Source organism: Balaenoptera ricei, chromosome 16 (genome assembly GCF_028023285.1).
Source record: "Balaenoptera ricei isolate mBalRic1 chromosome 16, mBalRic1.hap2, whole genome shotgun sequence".
NCBI lineage: Eukaryota > Metazoa > Chordata > Mammalia > Artiodactyla > Balaenopteridae > Balaenoptera > Balaenoptera ricei.
This window is the reverse complement of record NC_082654.1, coordinates 66784488-66807082: the sequence shown is the minus strand read 5'-3', so window position 1 is coordinate 66807082 and position 22595 is coordinate 66784488. Positions and strand designations below refer to the sequence as shown.

The following is a 22595-nucleotide window of genomic DNA, read 5'->3' as shown; positions in this document are numbered from 1 at the left end:
TTTCATTTCCTCTTACTACCCAAGAAGCAAACGAGTGATACAAATATGAAACAAATGTATGATACAAATAGTATTTTTTTTCCACCTGGTGGATGCCTATGTGTAATATTTTAAGTCAACATAGAGCAAAGAATTCACCAAGTGTAAGCCTCTTGCCTTTTACACTTTGGGAGCTTTGGGAGAAGGAATGTCAACACTCAAGAGTCTACTTTATTACCTCATAGAGAAGTTCTTGCCACACCACAGTTGCATATTTCTAATTCCATGTGTTCCAGGAATGAGATTTAATGTAGAGTCCTTAGGAAGGCAAAGGGCTTAGTTGCTCAGGAAACAAAGTCTGCCAGTGGGGTTGGAGCTAAGTTGGAAAGGGAACTAGTGCTATTAGATGTGTTAAAATAGATCAGTGGCACCAGATGGTATAGGGCCTTGTAAACCTTGATAAGGAATTTTGACTTTATGTTATGTGCCCTGGGAATTCACTGGGATGTCTTAAGCAGGACACAATCTGGTAGACTGAAAAGATTAATCCTGCTACTGCAGAAGCAGAAGCAGAGAGATCAGCTAGAAGGCTGTTTTAGTAGAGCTGTCAAGAGATAATGGTTGCTTAGATTAAGGTGGCAGCGGTACAGAAGGTGGGAAGTAGCCCTCAGGATGTATTCTGTGTTTAGAGTCCTCAGGATTTAATGATATATTAATGTGGGATAAAGGAAACAGGAGTCTCAAAGGATCAATCCTAGATTTCATCTGTTTGTGGATGAAGGTGCCATTTAGTGATATGGGAAAGAGTAAGAAAGAACAGATATCAGCAAGAGGGGACAACAAGAGGGATTCATATCCTATCTCAGAACAAGAGGGCTGTTAATTTTCTATTGTTCAGATGCACAGGAACAAACAGGTAGTACTGCTAAAGGAAAGACAAAAAGAAAAAATTCCTCACACAGCCAAGTAATTTACTGCAACAGTGAAAGCAACCAGCTAAGATCCACTACATTCAAACACTGAATCCAAGAAAATATTACCAGCTGAACATACTAACAAAGAATCTAATAATCTGTTGAAAGATTTAAAGATACTTATAATGGAAGAATCCACTACAAGATAGGAACAGTGGGGTCTAAAGTTATTTTGTTTGCTTGTGCTCCATTATTTTTAAAAGGTAATTATTTAACAATGAAAAATGTAAAGACACAGAATTCTTTAGAATTCCACGTATTACTTCTAAGCAACCAGGGAATTCTGGGAGTTCCCTAAAGCCTATATCCCTACAATGCACTTGGGTTGCCACAGGAAAGATTTTGAGTTAAGGAAATCAAAAATCAAGATGGCAGCAGAGTCTTAGAGCTTACACACAATGTGATGTATTCTAATCTTAGCTTTACCAATGGACTAGGTACACTATATCATTTCAAACTGAATTTTTATTGGTAAATTTAAATATTATTCTACATTAGCTCTTGTCACTGGGGAAGGAGATTAAAGACTCCTAGTAAGCCAGAATGTGGAAGGTTCAACCAAAAATTTCCTTCAGTTTTTTTATAGAAAAAAAGTAATTATAAGAGAGCCATATATTTCCCATCACATACAGCATTAACATTACTGATCTGCAAAGTGGTGTTTATCAGCAAATGGACTTATTTTCAATTCTCTTGTTAATGCTTTCAGGAAACTTAATAATATTCAATAGTGGTTTACTGATTAAAAGAGGGCTAGGGTGACCAGGAAGAATTTTTCATAGAAATCTGTAAGAATCATAAGTACTACATACAAACTGAACTCTTACTTTTCAATATAAAATTACTGACATGGGAACAAACAAAAGAGTAACAGAAAGTCATACAATTCAGTGACATGACAATGAGTAGAAAACATAGGATTGAGAAGGCTATCTACGAGCCAGCAAAATAAGAGAAACCCCATTCGGGAAAAATTGGCTTCAGGACATACATAAACACAAAAATCCTCACATACATTGTTTCCAGAATTTATAAACTAACATTCTCATTCCACTCAGCCATCTTCCTAAAAATAAACCCAGCTTCAGGACAGGGGAATATTATATTTCTTGAATAGCCAGAATCCTCCTTGCAGTCCTGCATGAACTAATTATGTTTCTCCAGTAGGTGCCCAAACCAGTACAGCAGGAAAAAGCTGGCTCTCTACCTCCAGTGTGACATGCATGGGAGTAATATGGTCATTTAAAAATTGGTATAAAGTGGTATAAGTTGGAGCAGGTGAAAGCATGAGTTTCTCTTTACCAGATTAACAGGGCCTTGATAAAATGACTTTGACTCCCCCAATTTCAATCCTAGCTTGCCTGAAAATTCAGGCTCATCCTCACTGTAATTCCTTCTTCAGAAAAATATCTCTAACATACAATAAGGATAAAGAAATAATATTCAGATAAGACACATTTACTGACAAACATACTATGTCAAGATTTCCTCATCTAATGCACTGCACTCTCCTTTGGTATGACATCTAATATCACCCCACACCAAAATCTTCTGAGTAAAGATTAAAGTGCTCCAACAAAGTAGAAAGTTATGAGTAATTTGTAATGAACCTTGCAGTAAGCATTATTGCCAAGAAATGGAGCAAATCCATGATAGGACTTCTATCAGAGCTGTAAGAACTGGGTTTGTGATAAATAGTTTATACTTTTAAGCTAAATTTCCCATGTTTCACATTTTGAATCCTCCAATTTTCAGCGTATTAAGTAATGAAAAATGAAGCTTAAATTTATTCTTTAAAGGGTAAATTGGCCTTATAGCTAAATCAAATCCTAATCCAGCTCCCTACTATGGCCATAGTTAACATGTAGGTAACGTGAAAGGCAAGAAAATCAGGGGCCTGACTTAAACCTTTACTAGTCATAGCTTGAAAGTAAAATTTCTTTTTTCCTCAACCATGAGTGAGGGAACAATCTGAACAAAAAGTCAAAAGAAAGATAGTAATATGAAACTTCTAAGTTAGGGACTGATCTCCTCTTGAAAGACAACTGATTTGCATGTGAAGATGGTAAGTAACTTGCCTAAAATCACACAGTAAGTGCTACAGTCTGAGACTTTTCTGTGAAGATTAAATAAATGAAAGTATGTAAAATGCCCAGCACATTGCCTGGCCCCATAGTAATGTCGAGAGAATGCAGATACTGCCCATGAAGAAACTCCCTAACTCCTTTTTTGGTGTAATATGCTATCAACATACTATGGCATTTTGATAACATGTTTTCAGAATTTGAGAATCAGGAAACAACAAATAATAAAGCATTTTTACTTAGAATTTTAATAAATTATTGGCATTATCCACAAACTGTATACATCGGAATATTTCATCGCACATTTATTCACAATGGCTTCACTAAAACAAATTATTAAAAAGACCTTATCAAAAAACACTGAGTATAGAAAAGTTATCAAAGATCAATTTACTCAAGATCAGTTATGCATTTGAATAATATATTGGTGGTGTTTAATACTAATCTCTGGACAAAAATTTTTAATAACTAAATTTTGAATAGCAAAAAATCTCTTTTTTCAATATGCTAATTTTATAAATGTCTAAAAAGTGTATTTGGAAGTTCCATGGAATTTTGATTTGCAAACTTCAAATATAAGATTCTTAAATATCTGCATTTGTCTGAAATAAATTCACTTTAAAACTTTAATGTACTCAAAAGATTAACTGTATTTAGAAAATGAATAATCAGAATATGACTTTATTTTGGCTATTTGCTTAAATACTAAGCAACTTATTTGAGGAACAAATAATTCTCATCTCCACTTTAATGCACTGCCCCTCATACTGCAAAGGATCATGTTTGTAACTATCTTGGAGATTCCCCAAAGGAGAACTAATTCAACTATTAAGCGATTACAAATTTGAGCTTCTAAGCTAGAAAATAGAGTCAAGAAGATCCAAAAAGTATCAGAGTTGAGATCATTAGATGTCCTCAACAACCATAACACCATTCTCTTTTAAATGATGCTGCATAATGCAAAACCTATGAGAGTTTACTAGCTCAAAGCCAGTGATAAATAGGGTAATAAGACTATGGATAGATTCCATTATCTGCATGCACTGCATTACAGGGAGATGTAAAAAGGCCAACAACACATCATATTTAGCAGATTTATCAACCTTATTTTGAGATTTGGTGCGAAGAAAAGAATAAAGAAAAGATTTACTTGAAATTCATTTTCAATCTACAAGGCTAACATTGTTGTTCTTCTGTTTCATAAATGGGTGGTAACAAGTATCTCCCTACCCCGTTTCAGCTCTACAAACATCTTCAAGAAAAATGCCTTCAATATCTAATGGAATTTTTTTTCTATGATACACAGATGGCTAACTCCCAAATCTGTCTTCAAAACACAAATATTTTTCTCCAGTTCCTCCTAGAAATCAAAATGACATTTTTCTATCTTTTCAACACCATAATGCTGATAGGGCTTGCTTTTCTAATATTTCTGTCTAGACAAAGCAAGGAAAAAGGCCTTCCTTTGGATATCTTCCCCAAAATAACTCAACCAGGAATACACAACAGTAGAAAGAATTCTCAAATGTCATTTTGCCTTGTTTGCTTAAATTTTATCTCTGAGTAAGTAGAACCACAAAAGAATTATAACATCAAATTTTCCATCACAGTGTGACCTTTTGGTGAACCAAAGAAAAATAAGTAATGTATTTCATTCCTTTATTATTTCAGAAACCAAGGGAAAGAGTTATTAGCCATCCATGACACCAAATACCACATAGAAAAGTTTAAACTATTTCAAGTACGTTTATAAACAGAAAAAGACTTTTTTTCAGATTTTCAATAATAAAACAAGCTTCATCTTCCTCATAGATCCTTTAACTCATCGACTAGAGTTGTCCTTCCCTTTTCAGTCTAGATAATAAGTAGTTCAAACTCCCTTTCCATGACTTGTATAAAGCCTGATGCTCTTCCCAAGGTCTCTGCAAATCACTAGAGGCTTATATGCTCATATTTAGGCACATATTTTAGTTCCTGCTTCTATCACATCAGGTCAGTTTATGGATTACCACAGCATTCTGCAGAGCAGGACCTATATGTCGAAATTAGCTCTTTTCTATGATTCACAAAATAAAACTTGGTGTTTAGTAAACTTCATTGAAGGTTTGAGGGAAAAAAATTAATCACAGAATGCAAATTTAAGATTATTCATTAAAGACTTCTATTGTTAAAAGTCACTTGAGTCATTCCACCATGTCACTATGCCATCCACTTTCTGTCCTTCCTTTCTTCCCACAAACCTTTTCCCCTTCTCTGCTCTCTCCCAAACTGCAGAGAGAGCAGTTTAGCTTTCTCTTTTGTGCTTTGTCTCCTGCTCACTCATACTCTCTAATTGCATTGTCACCCACATCATTTATCAAGATATTTTCTCAAAGACAATTTCTTCTCCAAGAGAAAGTCTGAAGCCACCAGTTAACATAATGTTTTCCTTCTCATTGTGATGCACGCTTTAGCATTGTTCCATATAGTCTGAATCAGTCATTGTCAAACTTTCCTTTTAACAGAGGAATCGCTTTTTCAAATGAACCCTACTATATGACACATACATAGACCACATATACAAAGAACCCTAACATGACTAAAAGCAGAGCTGCTCTTTGAAGTGGAGGCAGGGAGTGGACCTGAGACTCTTTCCTTTGGCCTCATTTTCCACCTCTCAGGTCTAATGGCTCCCAGACACATCTCACTGGAAGACAAGAACTATGTATAGTCAAGTTTGACAAATACTGGATTTCATCCAGAACAAGAAGAAATTACAGAATTTGTTAACTGATTGTATTTAAGAAATGAGAAAAATGAGTCAAAGTTGACCTGAGGTTTATGAGCATGTTATGTTGAAAGAAGGATAATACCATTGCTAGAAATAAACAAATTGGGGAAAGTATATATCACTTTTAGTGTCATAATTTGTGAACAATACGGAGATCCTTTTCATAATGCAATTTAATGAAATGAGCATAAAGATGGCAACTTATAAAATGATAAATAGGGAATTCCCTGGTGGTCCAGTGGTTAGGACTCCGTGCTTCCACTGCAAGAGGCACGGGTTCGATCCCTGGTTGGGGAACTAATATCCCACAAGCTGCTGGGCACAGCCAAAAAAGAAAAAAAAAAAAAGGACAAGTAATTCTAAATGCATTTATCATAAAACTCAAGCATTGTCGAATGAATAATTAATGTCCATATTCACCTATGCTTCCCACAATTATAATTACACATATTTTTAATTAACTTTCTGTTGATATATAATATGATAAGCTAAATTAAATTTCAACATTTAAGTCTAAAGAGAAGAGGCTACTTATAATTTTCTATTAAATACCTTTCTGTGCCAAAAGGAATTATTATACCCTTTTCTATCTTTCAGTAAACTTTATATATACCTTACACCTTATCTTTCCAGGAGGGAAAAGTTTTATGTAAACTGAAGGCAACTAGTTTCAGTTAGTTCCATTTAACATTTATAATACATCTACCATAAGCAAGGCACTGTTCTCATGCTTTTACTTCAGCAGTTTTCATTCTGGCTATGGAAGAAAATCTCCCAGGGATCTTTTTAAAAACTTTCTGATGCATGAGTGCTGCCCCCAGAGATTCTGATTTAATTGGTTAGAGGTGGGGCCTTGACTTAAGGATTTTTTAAGACTCTCTAGGTGATCATAATATGCAGCTAGGATTGAAAATAAGTTTTACATACCTTAGCTCAGGTCTTCACCAAAACAATCTGACCAGTTAATTTTATTATCCCTTATTTAAGATTAGAACATTGAATTTCAGAAAGGTTGAGAAATTTGCCTTAGGGCATAAGAAAGTAAATATTAGAGTTGGAATTTAAACCCAAGTTTCTCTGACTACAATGATCTTTTTAACCCCCACTTTGTCAAATTCAAAACACCAGAATTACTACTACGAATTAATAGTGGATATCTGCATCTCATTTTACTCCTGGCTAACAGAAAGTGGAATAAAGACTCTTTTACCTTTCATTTGCTAGCAAGACACCATTTTCTTTTTCACTGAAGTGTAGTTAATTTACAATGCTGCATTAGTTTCTGGTGTACATCAAAGTGATTCAGTTATACATATACATACATCTCCTTTTTCATATTCTTTTCTATTATGGTTTATTACAGGATATTGAATATAGTTCCCTGTGCTATACAGTAGGACCTTGTTGTTAATCTGTTTTATATATAGTAGTTTGTATCTGCTAATCTCATACTCCTAATTTATCCCTCCCCCATCCCTGTTCCCCTTTGGTAACCACAAATTGGTTTTCTATGTCTGTGAATCTGTTTCTGTTTCGTACATAAGTTCATTTGTGTCATATTTTAGATTCTACATATAAGTGATATCAGATGATATTTGTGTTTCTCTTCTTGACTTACTTCACTTGGTATGATAATCTCTACATCCATCCATGTTGCTGAAATGACATTATTTCACTCCTTTTTATGGCTGAGTAGTATTCCACTGTGTATATATATTACATCTTTATCCATTCATCTGTCAATGGACATTTAAGTTGCCTCTGTGCCTTGGTTATTGTAAACAGTGCTGCAATGAACATTGGGACGCATGTATCTTTTCGAATTAGAGTTTTCTCCAGATACATGCCCAGGAGTGGGATTGCTGGATCATATGCCAACTCTATTTTTAAGTTTTTTAAGGAATCTCCTTACTGTTTTCCACAGTGGCTGTACCAACTTACATTCTCACCAACAGTGCAGGATGGTTCCTTTTTCTCTGCACCCTCTCTAGCATTTGTTATTTGCAGACATTTTAATGGTGGCCATTCTGACCAGTGTGAGGTGGTACCTCACTGCAGTTTTGATTTGCCTTTCTCTAATAATTAGTGATGTTGAGCATCTTTTCATCTGCCTACTGGCCATCTGTATGCAAGACACCATTTTCTTTCTTTTTTAAAAAAAATGTTTATTTATTTATTTAGCTGTGCCGGGTCTTAGTTGAGGCATGCAGGATCTTCAGTTGCAGCATGTGGGATCTTTTAGTTGCGGCATGCTTAATTGAACTAACTAAATTGCCACAAAAGATGAAGTTGCTTTGTATTTTATGCCATTAAGGTATGGTATATTTTCTGATTTTCAAAATATTCCTGGCTTTTTTTCATAGATAAGCTGTTTTAAAATTATGGATTTTAGAACTGCCTATCAAAGATAAAAAGGAAAATGCAATATAAAAGTATTTGAGAAACATAAAATAGATTATATTTGTCAACCATTTTATTTTGTCTATCACCTTTCAGGGAGAAAGGTGGTATTCGATATAAAATATTATGTTTTTTTAAACAACAGCTGAACTTGAACAAAATTCTTAATAAAAATATATTTTCAAAATATATACTATATATAACCATGCAAAAATACAAACACATATCAATATTTTGTTTTAACTTTTAACAAGCCTATATATTTTGTAAGCTAATTTATGAACGTTTGATAACTTTTATGACAAGAGTAAAAGGTTAGCATGTAATTCCATCTAGCTAGCTGAAAATATATAAATAGTGTGCATTCTATTGCTTTCCACTTTAAAATATATTATCGATGGGCTTTAAAAAAATAGTCATACCAAAAAGTGATATTACCAACTCCCTAAGGGCAACGAATTCCACTAAACTAGAATTCATATTTCAGAGAGGAGATGGATAACATCTCACAATTCAACCTCAGCAGGAGTCATTAAGTCAGGCACATATGTAAGGGCTATATTTCTCATTGGATTACAAATCCAATAAGAGCTTTGCCTTTGAGTTACTAGCACTACAAAGATTAAATCAAGGTATTGTAAGAAAAGGAAAAGCCCTTGGATGCTTGGAGATTTCTGGAATAAAACACTTAGGAATTTTTCTTTAGCTCAAATGAACAAGCATACAAGTCATTTAGTCCTGCTTTTTCACTATACAAACCACCTACGAGGTTTTTGCAGTTGTCCACCCTTCATTCTTGACCCCCTCCAATCCTGTATCTACTGCATTTTACTTAATATTCCAAATTGTTGGTAAGTGCTTCGATGCCTAGTATGATCCCTGCTCTGCATCATCACACGCTACAATTCCCTGAAATCTCAAGACTGAAGTTACTCTGGCCTTCTTTTAGGTCTTCCTAGGGACTGAGGTCTTTCTCACTGCAGGGTCTCTGCATAAAAAAATTATGTTTTTCTGAAAAGTGTTTTTTCATCTCCACCTCTCCCCTCGCCTGGCTAAAATCTACCTATCCTTTAGGCCCCTAACATAAAGAGGCTTTCCATATCATCTCCCCTCCTTTAGTTTCAAAGTTTGTCCTCTTTCTTAAGTACCCTGTACATTTCTTTCATTTCTATACCCATTTGTCATTATATATTAATTTGGGAGACTATTATTTTATTTCTGTATCAACACTAGGCTGTTGGTTTCCTGAAAGCATGGAACACATCCTGCTAATTCATCATTATATCCTCATCTTTTTCAATACCAGGTGCATAACAGATGCTCAGTAAATACTGAATGAATGAATCAACTGGACACTAAAAGAGACTGGTTAAGATCAGAGGCTCTGGAGCCAGTTGTCTCAGTTCAATCATTGGTTCGACCACACAGTAGTTATCAATTCTGTCACCTTTAAAAAAGAGAATTATAACAGTAAGCTACTTAAAGCTTTGTTATAATGATTACATGATAAGTAAATTATCACAGGGCATCAAATGAATATTAGTTATCATTAATGATTATGAGACAGGTGATATTTCATTCATGCCTTATGGTATATATGTATATATTTATGTATGATATATGCATCTATATGTATATATGTGTACATATGTAAATGCACATAAATCTATATTTATATGTGCATACATATGTGCATTTTTCCATTTATTGTTTTCATAACCAAATAATTCCATGATATATAGTGGGATATAGATTATCTGTGATTGGCTTCTATTTCCCTTATCAACAATTTTTTTCTAAATTTTCCTATTTTAAAGTAGGACTTGCAAACTTTGGAATCCCTAGGTCATTTATCATACATACATCATATCATCAGCATAAACAGTATACTATACTATTATTAATCTTAATTCAGTTTTTAATTATCACTAGTGTTGTTAGTGAAATAGTAGAAAATTATATTTTCACTAACTTATACCAGAATTCCTATCAAAGTGCAAACTTTCTATACTTTGAAAAATACTAAAATAAACCTTTTAGAGTAAAAGGGACAAAAGCAACATCAGATAAAGTAGATGCAACAAAAGAAGAATAGTTAAGTGGCTATGCATAAGAAAATGCAAAGAATCTGTTATTCTAAAAAGAAGGTGAAGACAAAAAGTGGAAGGGAGAGGACCAAAGAGTTAATGATATGGGATAAGTATTATTCCTCAGGTGATGAGATATAGATTGAGACAGCATGCCCAGAAGCAAAAATTCATATGCTTTATCAATATAGGCATAAGTATTCCTAACAAAAATATTAATAAACAGAATTCAGTGACATAGAAAAATTATACACCATGACCAGGAAAGGTTTATTCCAGAAATGCAAGGTTAGTTTGATATTTGAAAATCAATTAATGTAATCCACCATATTACTAGGCTACAGAAGAAAAATCACATGATCATGTCAATTGATGCAGAAAAGGCATATTTTTGACAAAATTCAACACCTACCTATTCATGATAAAAACTCTCAGAAAAGTAGGAATAGAGGGCAACTTCTATATCTTCTTTTAATCTAAAAAAAAAATTAAAGCTATCATCATACTTAAAAGACTGAATGCTTTCACCCTAAGATCCTCAAGAAGGCAAGGATATCAGCTCTCACCACTCTTATTCAACATAAGGCTAGAAGTTCTAGCCAGTGCAGTGAGGCGTAAAAAAGAAATAAAAGGCAAACAGATGTAAAAGGAAGAAATAGAGGGCTTTGGATCAAGATGGCAAAGTAAGAGGACGTGGAGCTCACCTCCTCCCACAACCACAGCAAAAATACATTTACATGTGGAACAATTCTCAATGAAAACTGGAATCTGGCAAAAGGACTCCTGTACAACCAGCACTGTGAGAAAGATACACACATCATCAGGGAGGAAGGCAAGAAAAGCGACCAGGTTGGGACCTGTGTCTGGGGAAAGGGACTCAGAGGAAAAGGGATATTACACTGGCAGACACCACTGGGGGAGTGAGCAAATGGAGCCACAGATTGGACACCCCAGTCCTAGGGTCCCATGAAGGGGAGATCAGGCCTCGTAGCTGGTTGAAGGGCCACTGGGACTAATAGAAAGGCTGTGGGAAACCTGGACTCCGTTCCTGAGGCTCATGCATGTGCAAGCTTGCCCCAGAGGCAGGGCAGAGAGAAGTTTGCTCTAGCAGCTGCCAGGTTTCCCATGACCCTGCCTCACCATGCACCCCAGCCCAAGCCAAGCAAACACTCCAGCCCTGCTCACTTCATGTCACAGAACGACAATGGATCTGGGGCCGCCAAGACTGGGGAAATGACTCGACCATGGGATGGGGAGGCAACCTGGTCCCAGGGTGGAGCCTGGGTGGGGCAGCAGTGACCATGGTTGGTGTTTACTCAAAAAGTACCTAAAAAGAAGTCCAGATTTCTGACAGAGGTTGCTCCACCACAGTTCACGTCCTGATACACGCTGAGAGGCCACACAGGCCCTGCCTGCCCTGCATAGCTATTCCACAAAAGGGCAGGGGCAGCAGAGGCTGGGGGCAGTGATCAGCTGTGAGGAAAAAAGGGGACTTGCACTGGAGGCTGCGTCTGAGAGGAGCCATGGGCACCTGCACAGGCAGCACATCGGACCTCTGTCCGTGTCCAACACAAGCCAAGAGCCCACCTAGGTCCACTTGTTTGAGGACCACCCCCACCCACCCTGGCTGGGGCAAGGTTCCCAGTACAGGGAGAGGGAAAAACACACACTTAAAGGGAACAGAGACAGGTGAGGCCCAACACTCAGGGCTTCTTCTCCAACAACTTGGGATCAGGCCCCACCCTCCAAGACAGCAGTTACGGCCACTGAGCAGAGGGGTAGTTCCACTGCACACCTGGCACCAGCTCTAGCCCCTCCATCTCCAGCTCCTCTCCTTACCAAGGTGAGAGCTATCAGCATACCCTGAAGACAGATATAACTTGCATCCATGTGAAATCCAGCTCTCTCACCAAAGGCACTGGGTGCACACAATCTGTAAGGGAAGCTCCCACATAGGATAACACCTTCAAGACTGTGAAAGGTAACTGTTTCACCTCAATTCATAGAGACAAAGTTAAGCAAAATAAAAAAGCAGAGGAACTACTCTCAATTGAAAGAGCAAAGAGAAAACCTCTGAAAAAATAACTAATGAAACAAAAATAAAAAATTTATCAGATAAAGAGTTCAAAGCATTGGTAATAAAAATGTTAACTGACTTAGGGGAAAGAATTGATATACACAGAGAAGACTTTAACAAGGAACTAGAAAATACAAAAAAGGCTAATGAATGAATAATTCAAAAGCTGAAATAAAAAACACTAGAAGGAATGAATAGCAGACTAAGTGACACATAAGAATGCATAAGTGATCTGGAAGATAGAATAATGGTAATCACCAATCAGAGTAGTAAGAAGAAAAACAAATTAAAAAAAAATGAAAACAACTTAAGAAATCTCTGAGATAACACTAAGCATACCAACATCCACATTGCAGGGTCCCAGAAGGAGAAGAGACAGAGAAGGGGATGAAAAACATATTTGAAATTATCACTGAAAACTCTCCAAACCCAAAGAAGGATACAGATATCAAGGTAAATGAAGCAAAGAGGGTCCCAAACAAGATGAATCCAAACAGATTCACACCAATACATATCATAATTAAAATGGCAAAAGTTAAAGAGAGAATTCTAAAAGCAGCAAGAGAAAAACAAATGATCATATATAATGGAACCCCCATAAGGCTATTAGCTGATTTCTCTGCAGAAACTTTGCAGGCCAGAAGGGAGTGGCATGATATACTCAAAATACTGAAAGGGAAAAACCTGCAATGTAGGATACTCTACCCAGCAGGATTATCATTTAGACTAAGAGTCACAAAGAACTTCTCAGACAAGAAAAACTAAAAGAGTTCATCAATACTAAATCTACCATAAAAGAAATGTTAAAGAGTATTCTCAAAGTAGAAAAGAAGTAAGAATCTATAGGAAAGGGAAAATCCCACTAGGAAAGGCAATTATATACTAAGGACTGAGAATCAACCACAGAACAAAGACTAAAAGAAAAAAAATTGTAAAAGCAACCATAACTACAATAAAAGCAATCATAACTACAATAAACAGTTAATGGATAAGCATGAAGATGTAAAATATGACATCAAAAACACAAAATGTGGGGGAAGAGAGTAAAAAATGTACATTGTTTATAATACGTTTGAACTTAAATGACTACAAATTTAAAACAAGTAGATACAGTTATACATCAACATATATATGAACCCCACAGTAACCACAAATCAAACCCTCCAATAGATACACAGAAAGTAAAAAGGAACACAAGCATACTACTAAAGAAAATCAACAAACCACAAGGAAACAAAAAAAAAGGAAAAATGAACAGAGAAGAACTACAAAAACAACTGGAAAACAAGTAATAAAATGGCAATAAGTACATGCCTACCAATAATTAATTTAAATATCAATGGACTAAATACTCCAATCAAAAGACATAAGGTGGCTATTGTATAAAAACAAGACCCTTCTATATACTGCCTATGAGAGACTCACTTCAGGGCTAAAGATACACATAGACTGAAAGTAAGGGGATGGAAAAAGATATTTCATGCAAACAGAAACAACAAGAAAGCAAGGGTAGCAATACTCATACAAACAAAAGACTTTAAAACAAAAGCTGTAACAAGAGATAAAGAGGGCATTATATAATGATAAAGGGATCAATGAGAGGACATTACACCTTATTAACATGCATGCACCCAGTACAGGAGCACCTAAATATATAAAGTAAATATTAACAGACATAAAGGGAGAAATTGGCAATCATACAATAACAGTAGGGAACTTTAACATTCCACTGACATCAATGGCTAGATCATCCAGACAGAAAATCAAAGGCAACAGTGGTCTTAAATGACACATTAGACCAGTTGGACTTAATAGACACCTATGGGACATTCCATTCAAAAACAGCAGAATACACATTCTTTTCAAGTTCAAGATCTATCTTCAGGATAGATCGTGACCTAGGCCACAAAATAAGTCTCAACAAATTTAAGATGATAGAAAGCATATCAATCATTTTTTTCTGACCACACTGTATAAAATTAGAAATCAATTACAGAAATAAAATGGGAAAAGCACAAACACATGGAGACTAAACAACATGCTACTAAAAAACCAATGGGTCAATAAAGAAATCAAAGAAGAGATTAGAAAATACCCTGAGACAAATGAAAATGAAAACACAACTTTTCAAAATCCATGGGATGCAGCAAAAGCATTTCAGAGGGAAGTTTATAGCAATACAGGCCTACCCAAAAAAACAAGAAAAAAATCAAATAAACAACCTTACCTACTATCTAAAGGAATGAGAAAAAGGAGAACAAACAAAGCCCAAAGTCAACAGACTGAAGGAAATAATAAAGATCAGAGAAGAAATAAATAAAACAGAGACCAAAAAAGAAAAAGAAAACAATACAAAATATCAATGAAACCAACAGCTGGTTTTTTGAAAAGATGAACAAAATTGATAAACCCTTAGCTAGCCTCATCAAAGAGAAGAGAGAGAGGATCCAAATAAGCAAAATAAGAAAGAAAAGAGGAAAAACAACAACTGGTACCACAGAGAAACTAAAATTTACAGAAAATACTACAGTTATATGTCCAACAAATTGGACAACCTAAAATAAATGTACAAATTTTCAGAAACATACAAACTGCCAAGACTGAATCAAGAAAAAAAAGACAATTTGAACAGACTGATCACTAACAGTAAAATTGAATTCATAATTTTAAAAAAACTACCCACAAACAAAAGTCCAGGACTGGATGGCTTCACAGAGGAATTCTACCAAACATATAATGAAGAACTAACACCTATCCTTCTCAAGCTATTTCAAAAAACTGAAGAGGGCATAACACTTCCAAATTCATTCTACAAGGCCACCATTACCCTGACACCAAAACCAGACAAGGATACTATAAAAACAGGAAAATTATGGGTCAATATCTCTGATGAATATAGATGCAAAATCCCTCAACAAAATATTAGCAAACCAAATCCAACAATATATAAAAAAGGATCATACACCATGATCAAGTTGGATTTATTCCAGGGACACAAGGATAGTTCAATATTCACAAATCAATCAATGTGATGCACTGCATGAACAAAAAGAAGGATAAAAATCACATGATCATATCAAGAATTCAGAAAAAGCATCTGATCAAAGTGAGTATAGAAGGAACATATTTCAACATAATAAAGGCCATTTATGACAAACCCACAAGTAAGAACATACTCAACAGTGAAAAGTTGAAAGCATTTCCTCTAAATTCAGCAACAAGACAGGAATGCCCACTCTCACCACTTCTATTTAAGATAGTATCGAAAGTCCTAGCCACAGCAATCAGACAAGAAAAGAAGTAAAAGGCATCCAAATTGGAAGGGAAGAAGTAAAACTGTCACTATTTGCAGATGATATGATACTTTATACAGAAAATACTAAAGTTTCCACCCCAAAATTAGTAAAACTAACAAATGAATTCAGCAAAGTTGAATATTAATATACAGAATCTGTTACTTTTCTATACACTAATAATGAAGTATCAGAGAGAGAAAATAAATCCCATTTAAAATCACATCAAAAAGAATAAAATACCTAGGAATAAACTCAACCAAGGAGGTGAAAGATCTATACTCTGAAAACTATAAAACAATGATGAAGGAAACTGAAGATGATACAAAGAAATGGAAGGATATCCCATGCTCTTGGATTGGAATAATTAATATTGTTAAAATGGCTATACTACCCAAAGCAATCTACATATTCAATGCAATCCCTATCAAAATACCCATGACATTTTCACAGAACTAGAACAAATAATCCTAAAATTCATGTGGAACCACAAAAGACCCCAAATTGCCAAAGCAATCTTGAGAAAAAATAACAAAGCTGGAGGTATCTTCTTCCCAGACTTCAGGCTACATTAAAAAGCTACAGTAATCAAAAAAAGCATGGTACTGGCACAAAAACAGACACATAGATTAATGGAACAGAACAGAGATCCCAGAAAACCCATGTCAATTAATGTACAACAAAAGAGGCAAGAATATACAATGGAGAATAGACAGTCTCTTCAAAAAGAGTACTGGGAAAACTGGACAGCTACATGTAAAATAATGAGATTAGAACACTTCCTCACACCATATACAAAAATAAGCTCAAAATGGATTAAAGACCTAAATGTAAGACTTGAAACCATAAAACTCATAGAAAAGAACAGAGGCAGAATATGCTATGATATAAACTGTAGCAATATTTTTTTGGATATATCTCTGAAAGCAAAAAAAAAGTAAAAATTTAAAAATGGGACCTAATAAAACTTAAAATCTTTGCACAGCAAAGGAAACCATCAACAAAACAAAAAGACAACCTACAAAATGGGAGAAAATATTTGCCAATGATATGACCAGAAAGGGATTAATATCCACAGTATATAAACAACACATACAATTCAATATTAAAAAAACAAACAACCCAATCAAAAAATGGGCAGAAGACCTAAACAGACATTTCTCCAAAGAAAACATACAGATGGCCAACAAACACATGAAAAGATGCTCAACATCATTAATTATTAGAGAAATGCAAATCAAAACTACAACGAGGTACTACCTCATACCAGTCAGAATGGCCATCAAAAAATCTACAAACAATAAATGCTGGACAGGGTGTGGAGAAAAGGGAACCCTCATGCACTGCTGGTGGGAATGTAAATTGATACAGCCACTATGGAGAACACTATGAAGGTTCCTTAAAAAACTAAAAATAGAATTACCATATGACCCAGCAATCCCACTTCTGGGAATATATCCAGAGAACACCATAATTCAAAAAGGCACATGCACCACAAAGTTCACTGCAGCACTATTTACAATAGCCAGGACATGGAAGCAACCTAAATGTCCATCAACAGAGGAATGGATAAAGAAGATGTGGTACATATATATACAATGGAATATTACTCAGCCATTAAAAGGAACGAAATTGGGTCATTTGTAGAGATGTGGATAGGCCTAGAGAATGTCATACAGAATGAAGTAAGTCAGAAAGAGAAAAACAAATACTGTATATTAATGCATATATGTGGAATCTAGAAAAATGGTACATAGATGATCTTATTTGCAAAGCAGAAACAGAAACACAGACATAGAGAAAAAATATATGGATACCAAGGGGGAAAGGGTGGGGTGGGAAGAATTGGGAGATTGGGATTGACATTTATACACTATTGATGCTATGTATAAAATAGATAACTAATAAGAACATACTGTATAGCACAGGGAAGTCTACTTAATGCACCGTGGTGACCTAAATGGGAAGGAAATCCAAAAAAAGAGGGTACATATGTATATTTATAGCTGATTCATTTTGCTGTACAGTAGAAACTAACAACATTGTGAAGCAACTACAATAAAAATTAATTTTTAAAAAAAATAAAAAAGTTTTAAAAAAATGGGCAGAAGGCCTGAATAGACATTTTTCCAAAGAAGACATACAGATGGCTAATAAGCACGTGGAAAGATGCTCAACATCGCTAACTATTAAAGAAATGCGAATCAAAACCACAATGAGAATATGTATATGTATAGCTGATTCACTTTGTGATACAGCAGAAACTAACACACCATTGTAAAGCAATTATGCTCCAATAAAGATGCTAAAAAAAAAAAAAACACAATGAGATATCATTCTCACTTGGGAAAATGGCTATCATCAAAAAGTCTACAAAAACAATTGTTGACGAGTATGCAGAGAAAAGGGAACCCTTGTACACTATTGATGGGAATGTAAATTTGTGCCACTAGTATCAAAAACAGTATAGAGGTTCCTAAAAAGACTAAAAATATAGCCCAGCAATTCCACTCCTGGGTGTATATCTGGAAAAGATGAAAACACTAACTTGGAAAGATGCATGTACCCCAATGTTCACAGCAGCACTATTTACAATAGCCAAGATATGGAAGCAACCCAAGTGTCCATCAACAGACGCATGGATAAAGACAATGTGGTATATACATAAAGGAACATTATTCAGCCATAAAAAAGATGAAATTCTGCCATTTGTAGCAATGTGGATGGACCTAGAGAATATTGTGCTTAGTGAATAAGTCAAATAGAGAAAGACAAATACTGTAAAATATCATTTATATATGTAATCTAAAAATACAAACAAATGTATATAGCAAGATAGAAACATACTCACAGATATAGAAAACAAACTAGTGGTTGCCTATGGGGTGAGGAAAGGGTGGAGGGTCGAATAGCGATATGGTATTAAGAGATACAAATTACTGTGTATAAAATAAATAAGCAACAAGGATATATAGGGAAATATAGTCATTATCTTGTAATAACTTTTAATGGAGTATAAACTGTAAAAATACTGAATCACTATGCTATACACCTGAAACTAATATAATATTGTCAATCAACTATACTTCAATAAAAAAGGAACAAAACTACCCACATGTGTACATGACAAGAACATCTATATCGAAAATAAGGAATCTAAAAACAAGAACAAAAAACCCCACAAAACCTTGAACTAATAAGTGAGTTGAGCAAGGTTACAGGATATAAGATAAATACATACAAACCTATAGTATCTTTACAGACTAGTGGTGAATATGTGGAAATTGAAATTTAAAATACAATATCATTTACAGTACCTGAAAAAAAATGAAACAAGTATAAATGTAACAAAACATGTTCAGGACTTGTACAAAATGCTGACAAAAGAAATCAGAGAAGATCTAACAGAGACATACCATGTGTTCCTGGATTGGAAGGCCCAATATAGTAAAGATGCAAATTCTCCAACACTGATACATGGTTTAACATAATTCTTATCAAAATCACAGAGAGAGTTTTTGTAGATACAGATAAGATTATGCTAAAATTTACATGAAAAAACTAAGGAGCTAGAAAAACTAAAGCAACTTTGAAATAGGAGAATAAAGTAGGAGGAATAACTGTAAGCAATTTCAAGACTAACTATAAAGGTATAGTAATCAGTACTCTGTAGTATTAAGCAAGGGATAGACGAATAGTTCAGTAGCATAGAATTGACAAAGATGCAGAAGTAACTGGATGGAAGAAGGTAATCCATTTCAACAAATAGTGCTAGAGTATTTGGATATCAACAGGCAAAAAACTAACCTTGAGAAAAATCTCATACCTCATAAAAAAAGTAACTCAAAATGGATCATAAATGTAAAATGTAAATTTAAAACATAAAATTATAAAACTTTTAAAGAAAATCTTTGGGTCCTAGAATTGGGTGAACAGTTCTTAGACACCAGAACTACAATACATAAAAGAAAAAAACTGATAAAATTGCCTTTATCAGCTACAGATGGCAAGAAAACATTTGCAAACCCTGTATCTGAAAAATTTCTCATATCTAGGATACATAAAGAACTCTCAAAAATAACAGTAAAATACAAACAATCCAACTTAAAAATAGGCAAAAAAACCCATGATGAACCATTTCACTGAATAGTATATGCAGGTAGCAAATAAGCATATGAAAAGATGTTTGATATCTCTAGCCATTAGGGAAACACAAATTAAAACCATGATGTTCAATGAATACACATCTGTTAGAACAACTAACATAAAAATATTAAATATACCAAATGCTGGTCAGGGTGCAGAATAACTACACCCTTCGTAGGTGAAAATGTAAAATAATACAGCCACTCTGGAAAATAGTTTGGGAGTTTCTTAAAAACTAAACATTCATTTACCATATGACCCAGTAATCACACTTGGCGCTTATCTCAGAAAAGTGAAAACTTACGTCCACACAAAATCCTGTACACAACTTCTGATAGAAGCTTTATTTGTAATATCCCAAGACTGGTTAACAACAAAAATGTCCTACAATAGCTGAATAGCAAAATAAACTGTGGTATATTCATACCATGGGTATAAGAATAAACTATCAATACATGCAACTTGGATGGATTTCTAGGGCATCATGGTGAGGGAAAAAAGCTAGTCTCAAAAGATCACATACTGTATGATTCCATTTATAAAACATTTTAGAAAAGATAAAACGATAGAAATGGAGAACAGATTAGTATTTGCAGGGATTAGGGATAGTGGGATGCCGGGGGTTGTGGTGAGGGGTTGATACACTACAGTTACATAAGATACTACCAGTGTGGGAAACTGGGCAGAGGGTACACAGAAACTCTCTGGACTATCTTTGAAATTTCCTTTCAATTTATAATTATTGCCAAATAAAAGTTTTTTTTAAAAAAAATCTTCATTTCAAGTCTTTGGGAGGCATTCCTGGAACACTGTAATAATCCCACATTGATAGAAGATGGGTGGGTTTCCCCATACTGTCTAAACAGCTCAATATAAAAGTAACCATCAGGTAGATTCAGTTAATTCTACCATACAAGCTTCTAGGTTTTATATAAAGGTCAGAAACAAGATAAAATGAGCAGCCAATTCTTCTAAAGGAGTTATAAAATTAGAAAGAGCTTCTGTTTTTACAAAAGACAACATGATTATCATAAATAGTGATTATCATATCTCTGCTATGCACCAAACCAAAGAATTATTTTTCTCTCCCCAGTTGTAAGCCAACTGCCATACTTACAGTATTGCCAACTTTGTGGAGGTTTGCATATTTCTTTCTCTGAGCCCCTGCTACTATGCTTAAAATTGCCAAGAAGGAAGGAAGACTTAATAACCACAAGAGGCTGAATAAACATTTGCCTGTGACAGTTCTCTAGCATAAATTATATAATCACTCAGTATTCAGTGATTCTGATTCAATGTCACTGAAGAGAGCAGGTGATCATCATGCACATTTTGGGAATATCAATTGTGGATCACCTGGAAAAGTTTCAAAGTCACTTCTTAAATGCAATTATAGATATCATTATAGCAAAAATGCGCCCAGTCACAAATAAGCCTTCTTAAAACGAAATTCTGCAAAAGGTCACATACCTAGGTTTTTGTTTTGTTTTCACGTTGGGCACTACAATCTTGACTTCTAACAGCTAAGTTTTACCCACTTCATATCTGTTATGAGGATATCTTTAGTAGTTTTATTTTTAACACAGGACTTAATATTAAAGATTTGTGGAGATTAACTAAATCTATACTTCGTACTATATCAGTTTTTATCTTCCTCCTTACAAAGCTGTTGTTAAGAACCCTTGACCATTATGGCTAAGGGGACAGTCTGACTCATTCTCTGTACCTTCTAGGCAGTTCCTCACATTTGGTGTTAGAGCAGTTTTGATTCTTTATGCTTTTCTCAAAATAAAGTCTTTGCCAATCAAATTCTGTAGTATTCAGAGTATCATCTATTTCTGTGCAAGAAGACATTCCCAAACCTAGTGGCTAAAAGCAACAACTTTTTATTCTCTCTCATGGTTCTGAGGTTTGACTGGGCTTGGCCAGGATTTCACATATCAGGTCTCAATGCAGCTGCAGTCAAGGTTCAGCTGCAGCTGCAGCGACAGGAAGGTCTGAATGGGCTAGACATCCAAGATGGCACAGTCACAGGACTGGCTGTTGATCTGGGAACTCAGCTGAGGCTATCGACCAGATCGCCTACCTGGTTGTGACCTCTCCAGGTGGGCTGGGCTTCCTATAGTATAGCAACTGCATTCTGAGACGGAGTTTCCAAGATTGAGCATTCCAAGAGGCTTAGTTGGACTCTGAAAGGCAAGGCTTTTTGTGACATAGCCTCAGAAGTTCCAGAACATTATTTCTGTCACATTTAATTGGTCATGTCATTAAGGTAAGCCCCGTTTCAAGAAGAAGGGTATTAAACTCCAACTAATGATGGAGGAAAGACAAAGTCATACCAAAGAATATGCAAAATGGGAGATACTATTGTGTCCATTTTGGGAAAATATAATCTACCACATATGGAAGGTTTTGTTTTTCTCCAATATGCTACTATAAAATGCCAGTTGCCTACTTTACTGGTTAACACAGAAATGACAGCATGGTGCGGTAGCTCTTAGTCTCCCTACGTGTTGTGTCTTTTTTCTTTTGTTACCTTTCCTAACAGTATTAGCATTATTAAAGCTGCAGAAACATGGAGGTGGTTAAGTATCAGAAACTCTGTAGTGAGAAGACTTTTCTGTATAGAGCTGTTCTGTCTAATATCTCAGCCACATGTGGCTACTGAACACTTAAAGTGTGGCTAATCCAGATGTACTATCAATATAAAATACATACCAGATTTCAAGGATTTAGTACTAAAAAGGAATGTAAACTATCTCACTGATAATATTTATGTTGATTA

General features: G+C 35.0%; 1 protein-coding gene across 4 annotated transcripts in view; it reads right to left on the bottom strand.

Moving 5' to 3' along the window:
* Positions 1 to 22595, bottom strand: part of CTNNA3 (catenin alpha 3) — a 1736704-nt gene that overhangs the window by 1176060 nt on the left and 538049 nt on the right. Inside the window, exon 9 of one of the 4 annotated variants that reach the window (XM_059899114.1) lies at positions 10705 to 10770. The exons of the other annotated variants lie outside the window; for them this stretch is intronic. Within the exon in view, the coding sequence (XP_059755097.1) occupies positions 10726 to 10770 (45 nt within the window). The 3' untranslated portion in view covers positions 10705 to 10725. Of the gene's footprint in view, positions 1 to 10704; positions 10771 to 22595 lie in introns of those variants that run through there. 4 annotated transcript variants of the gene reach the window in all.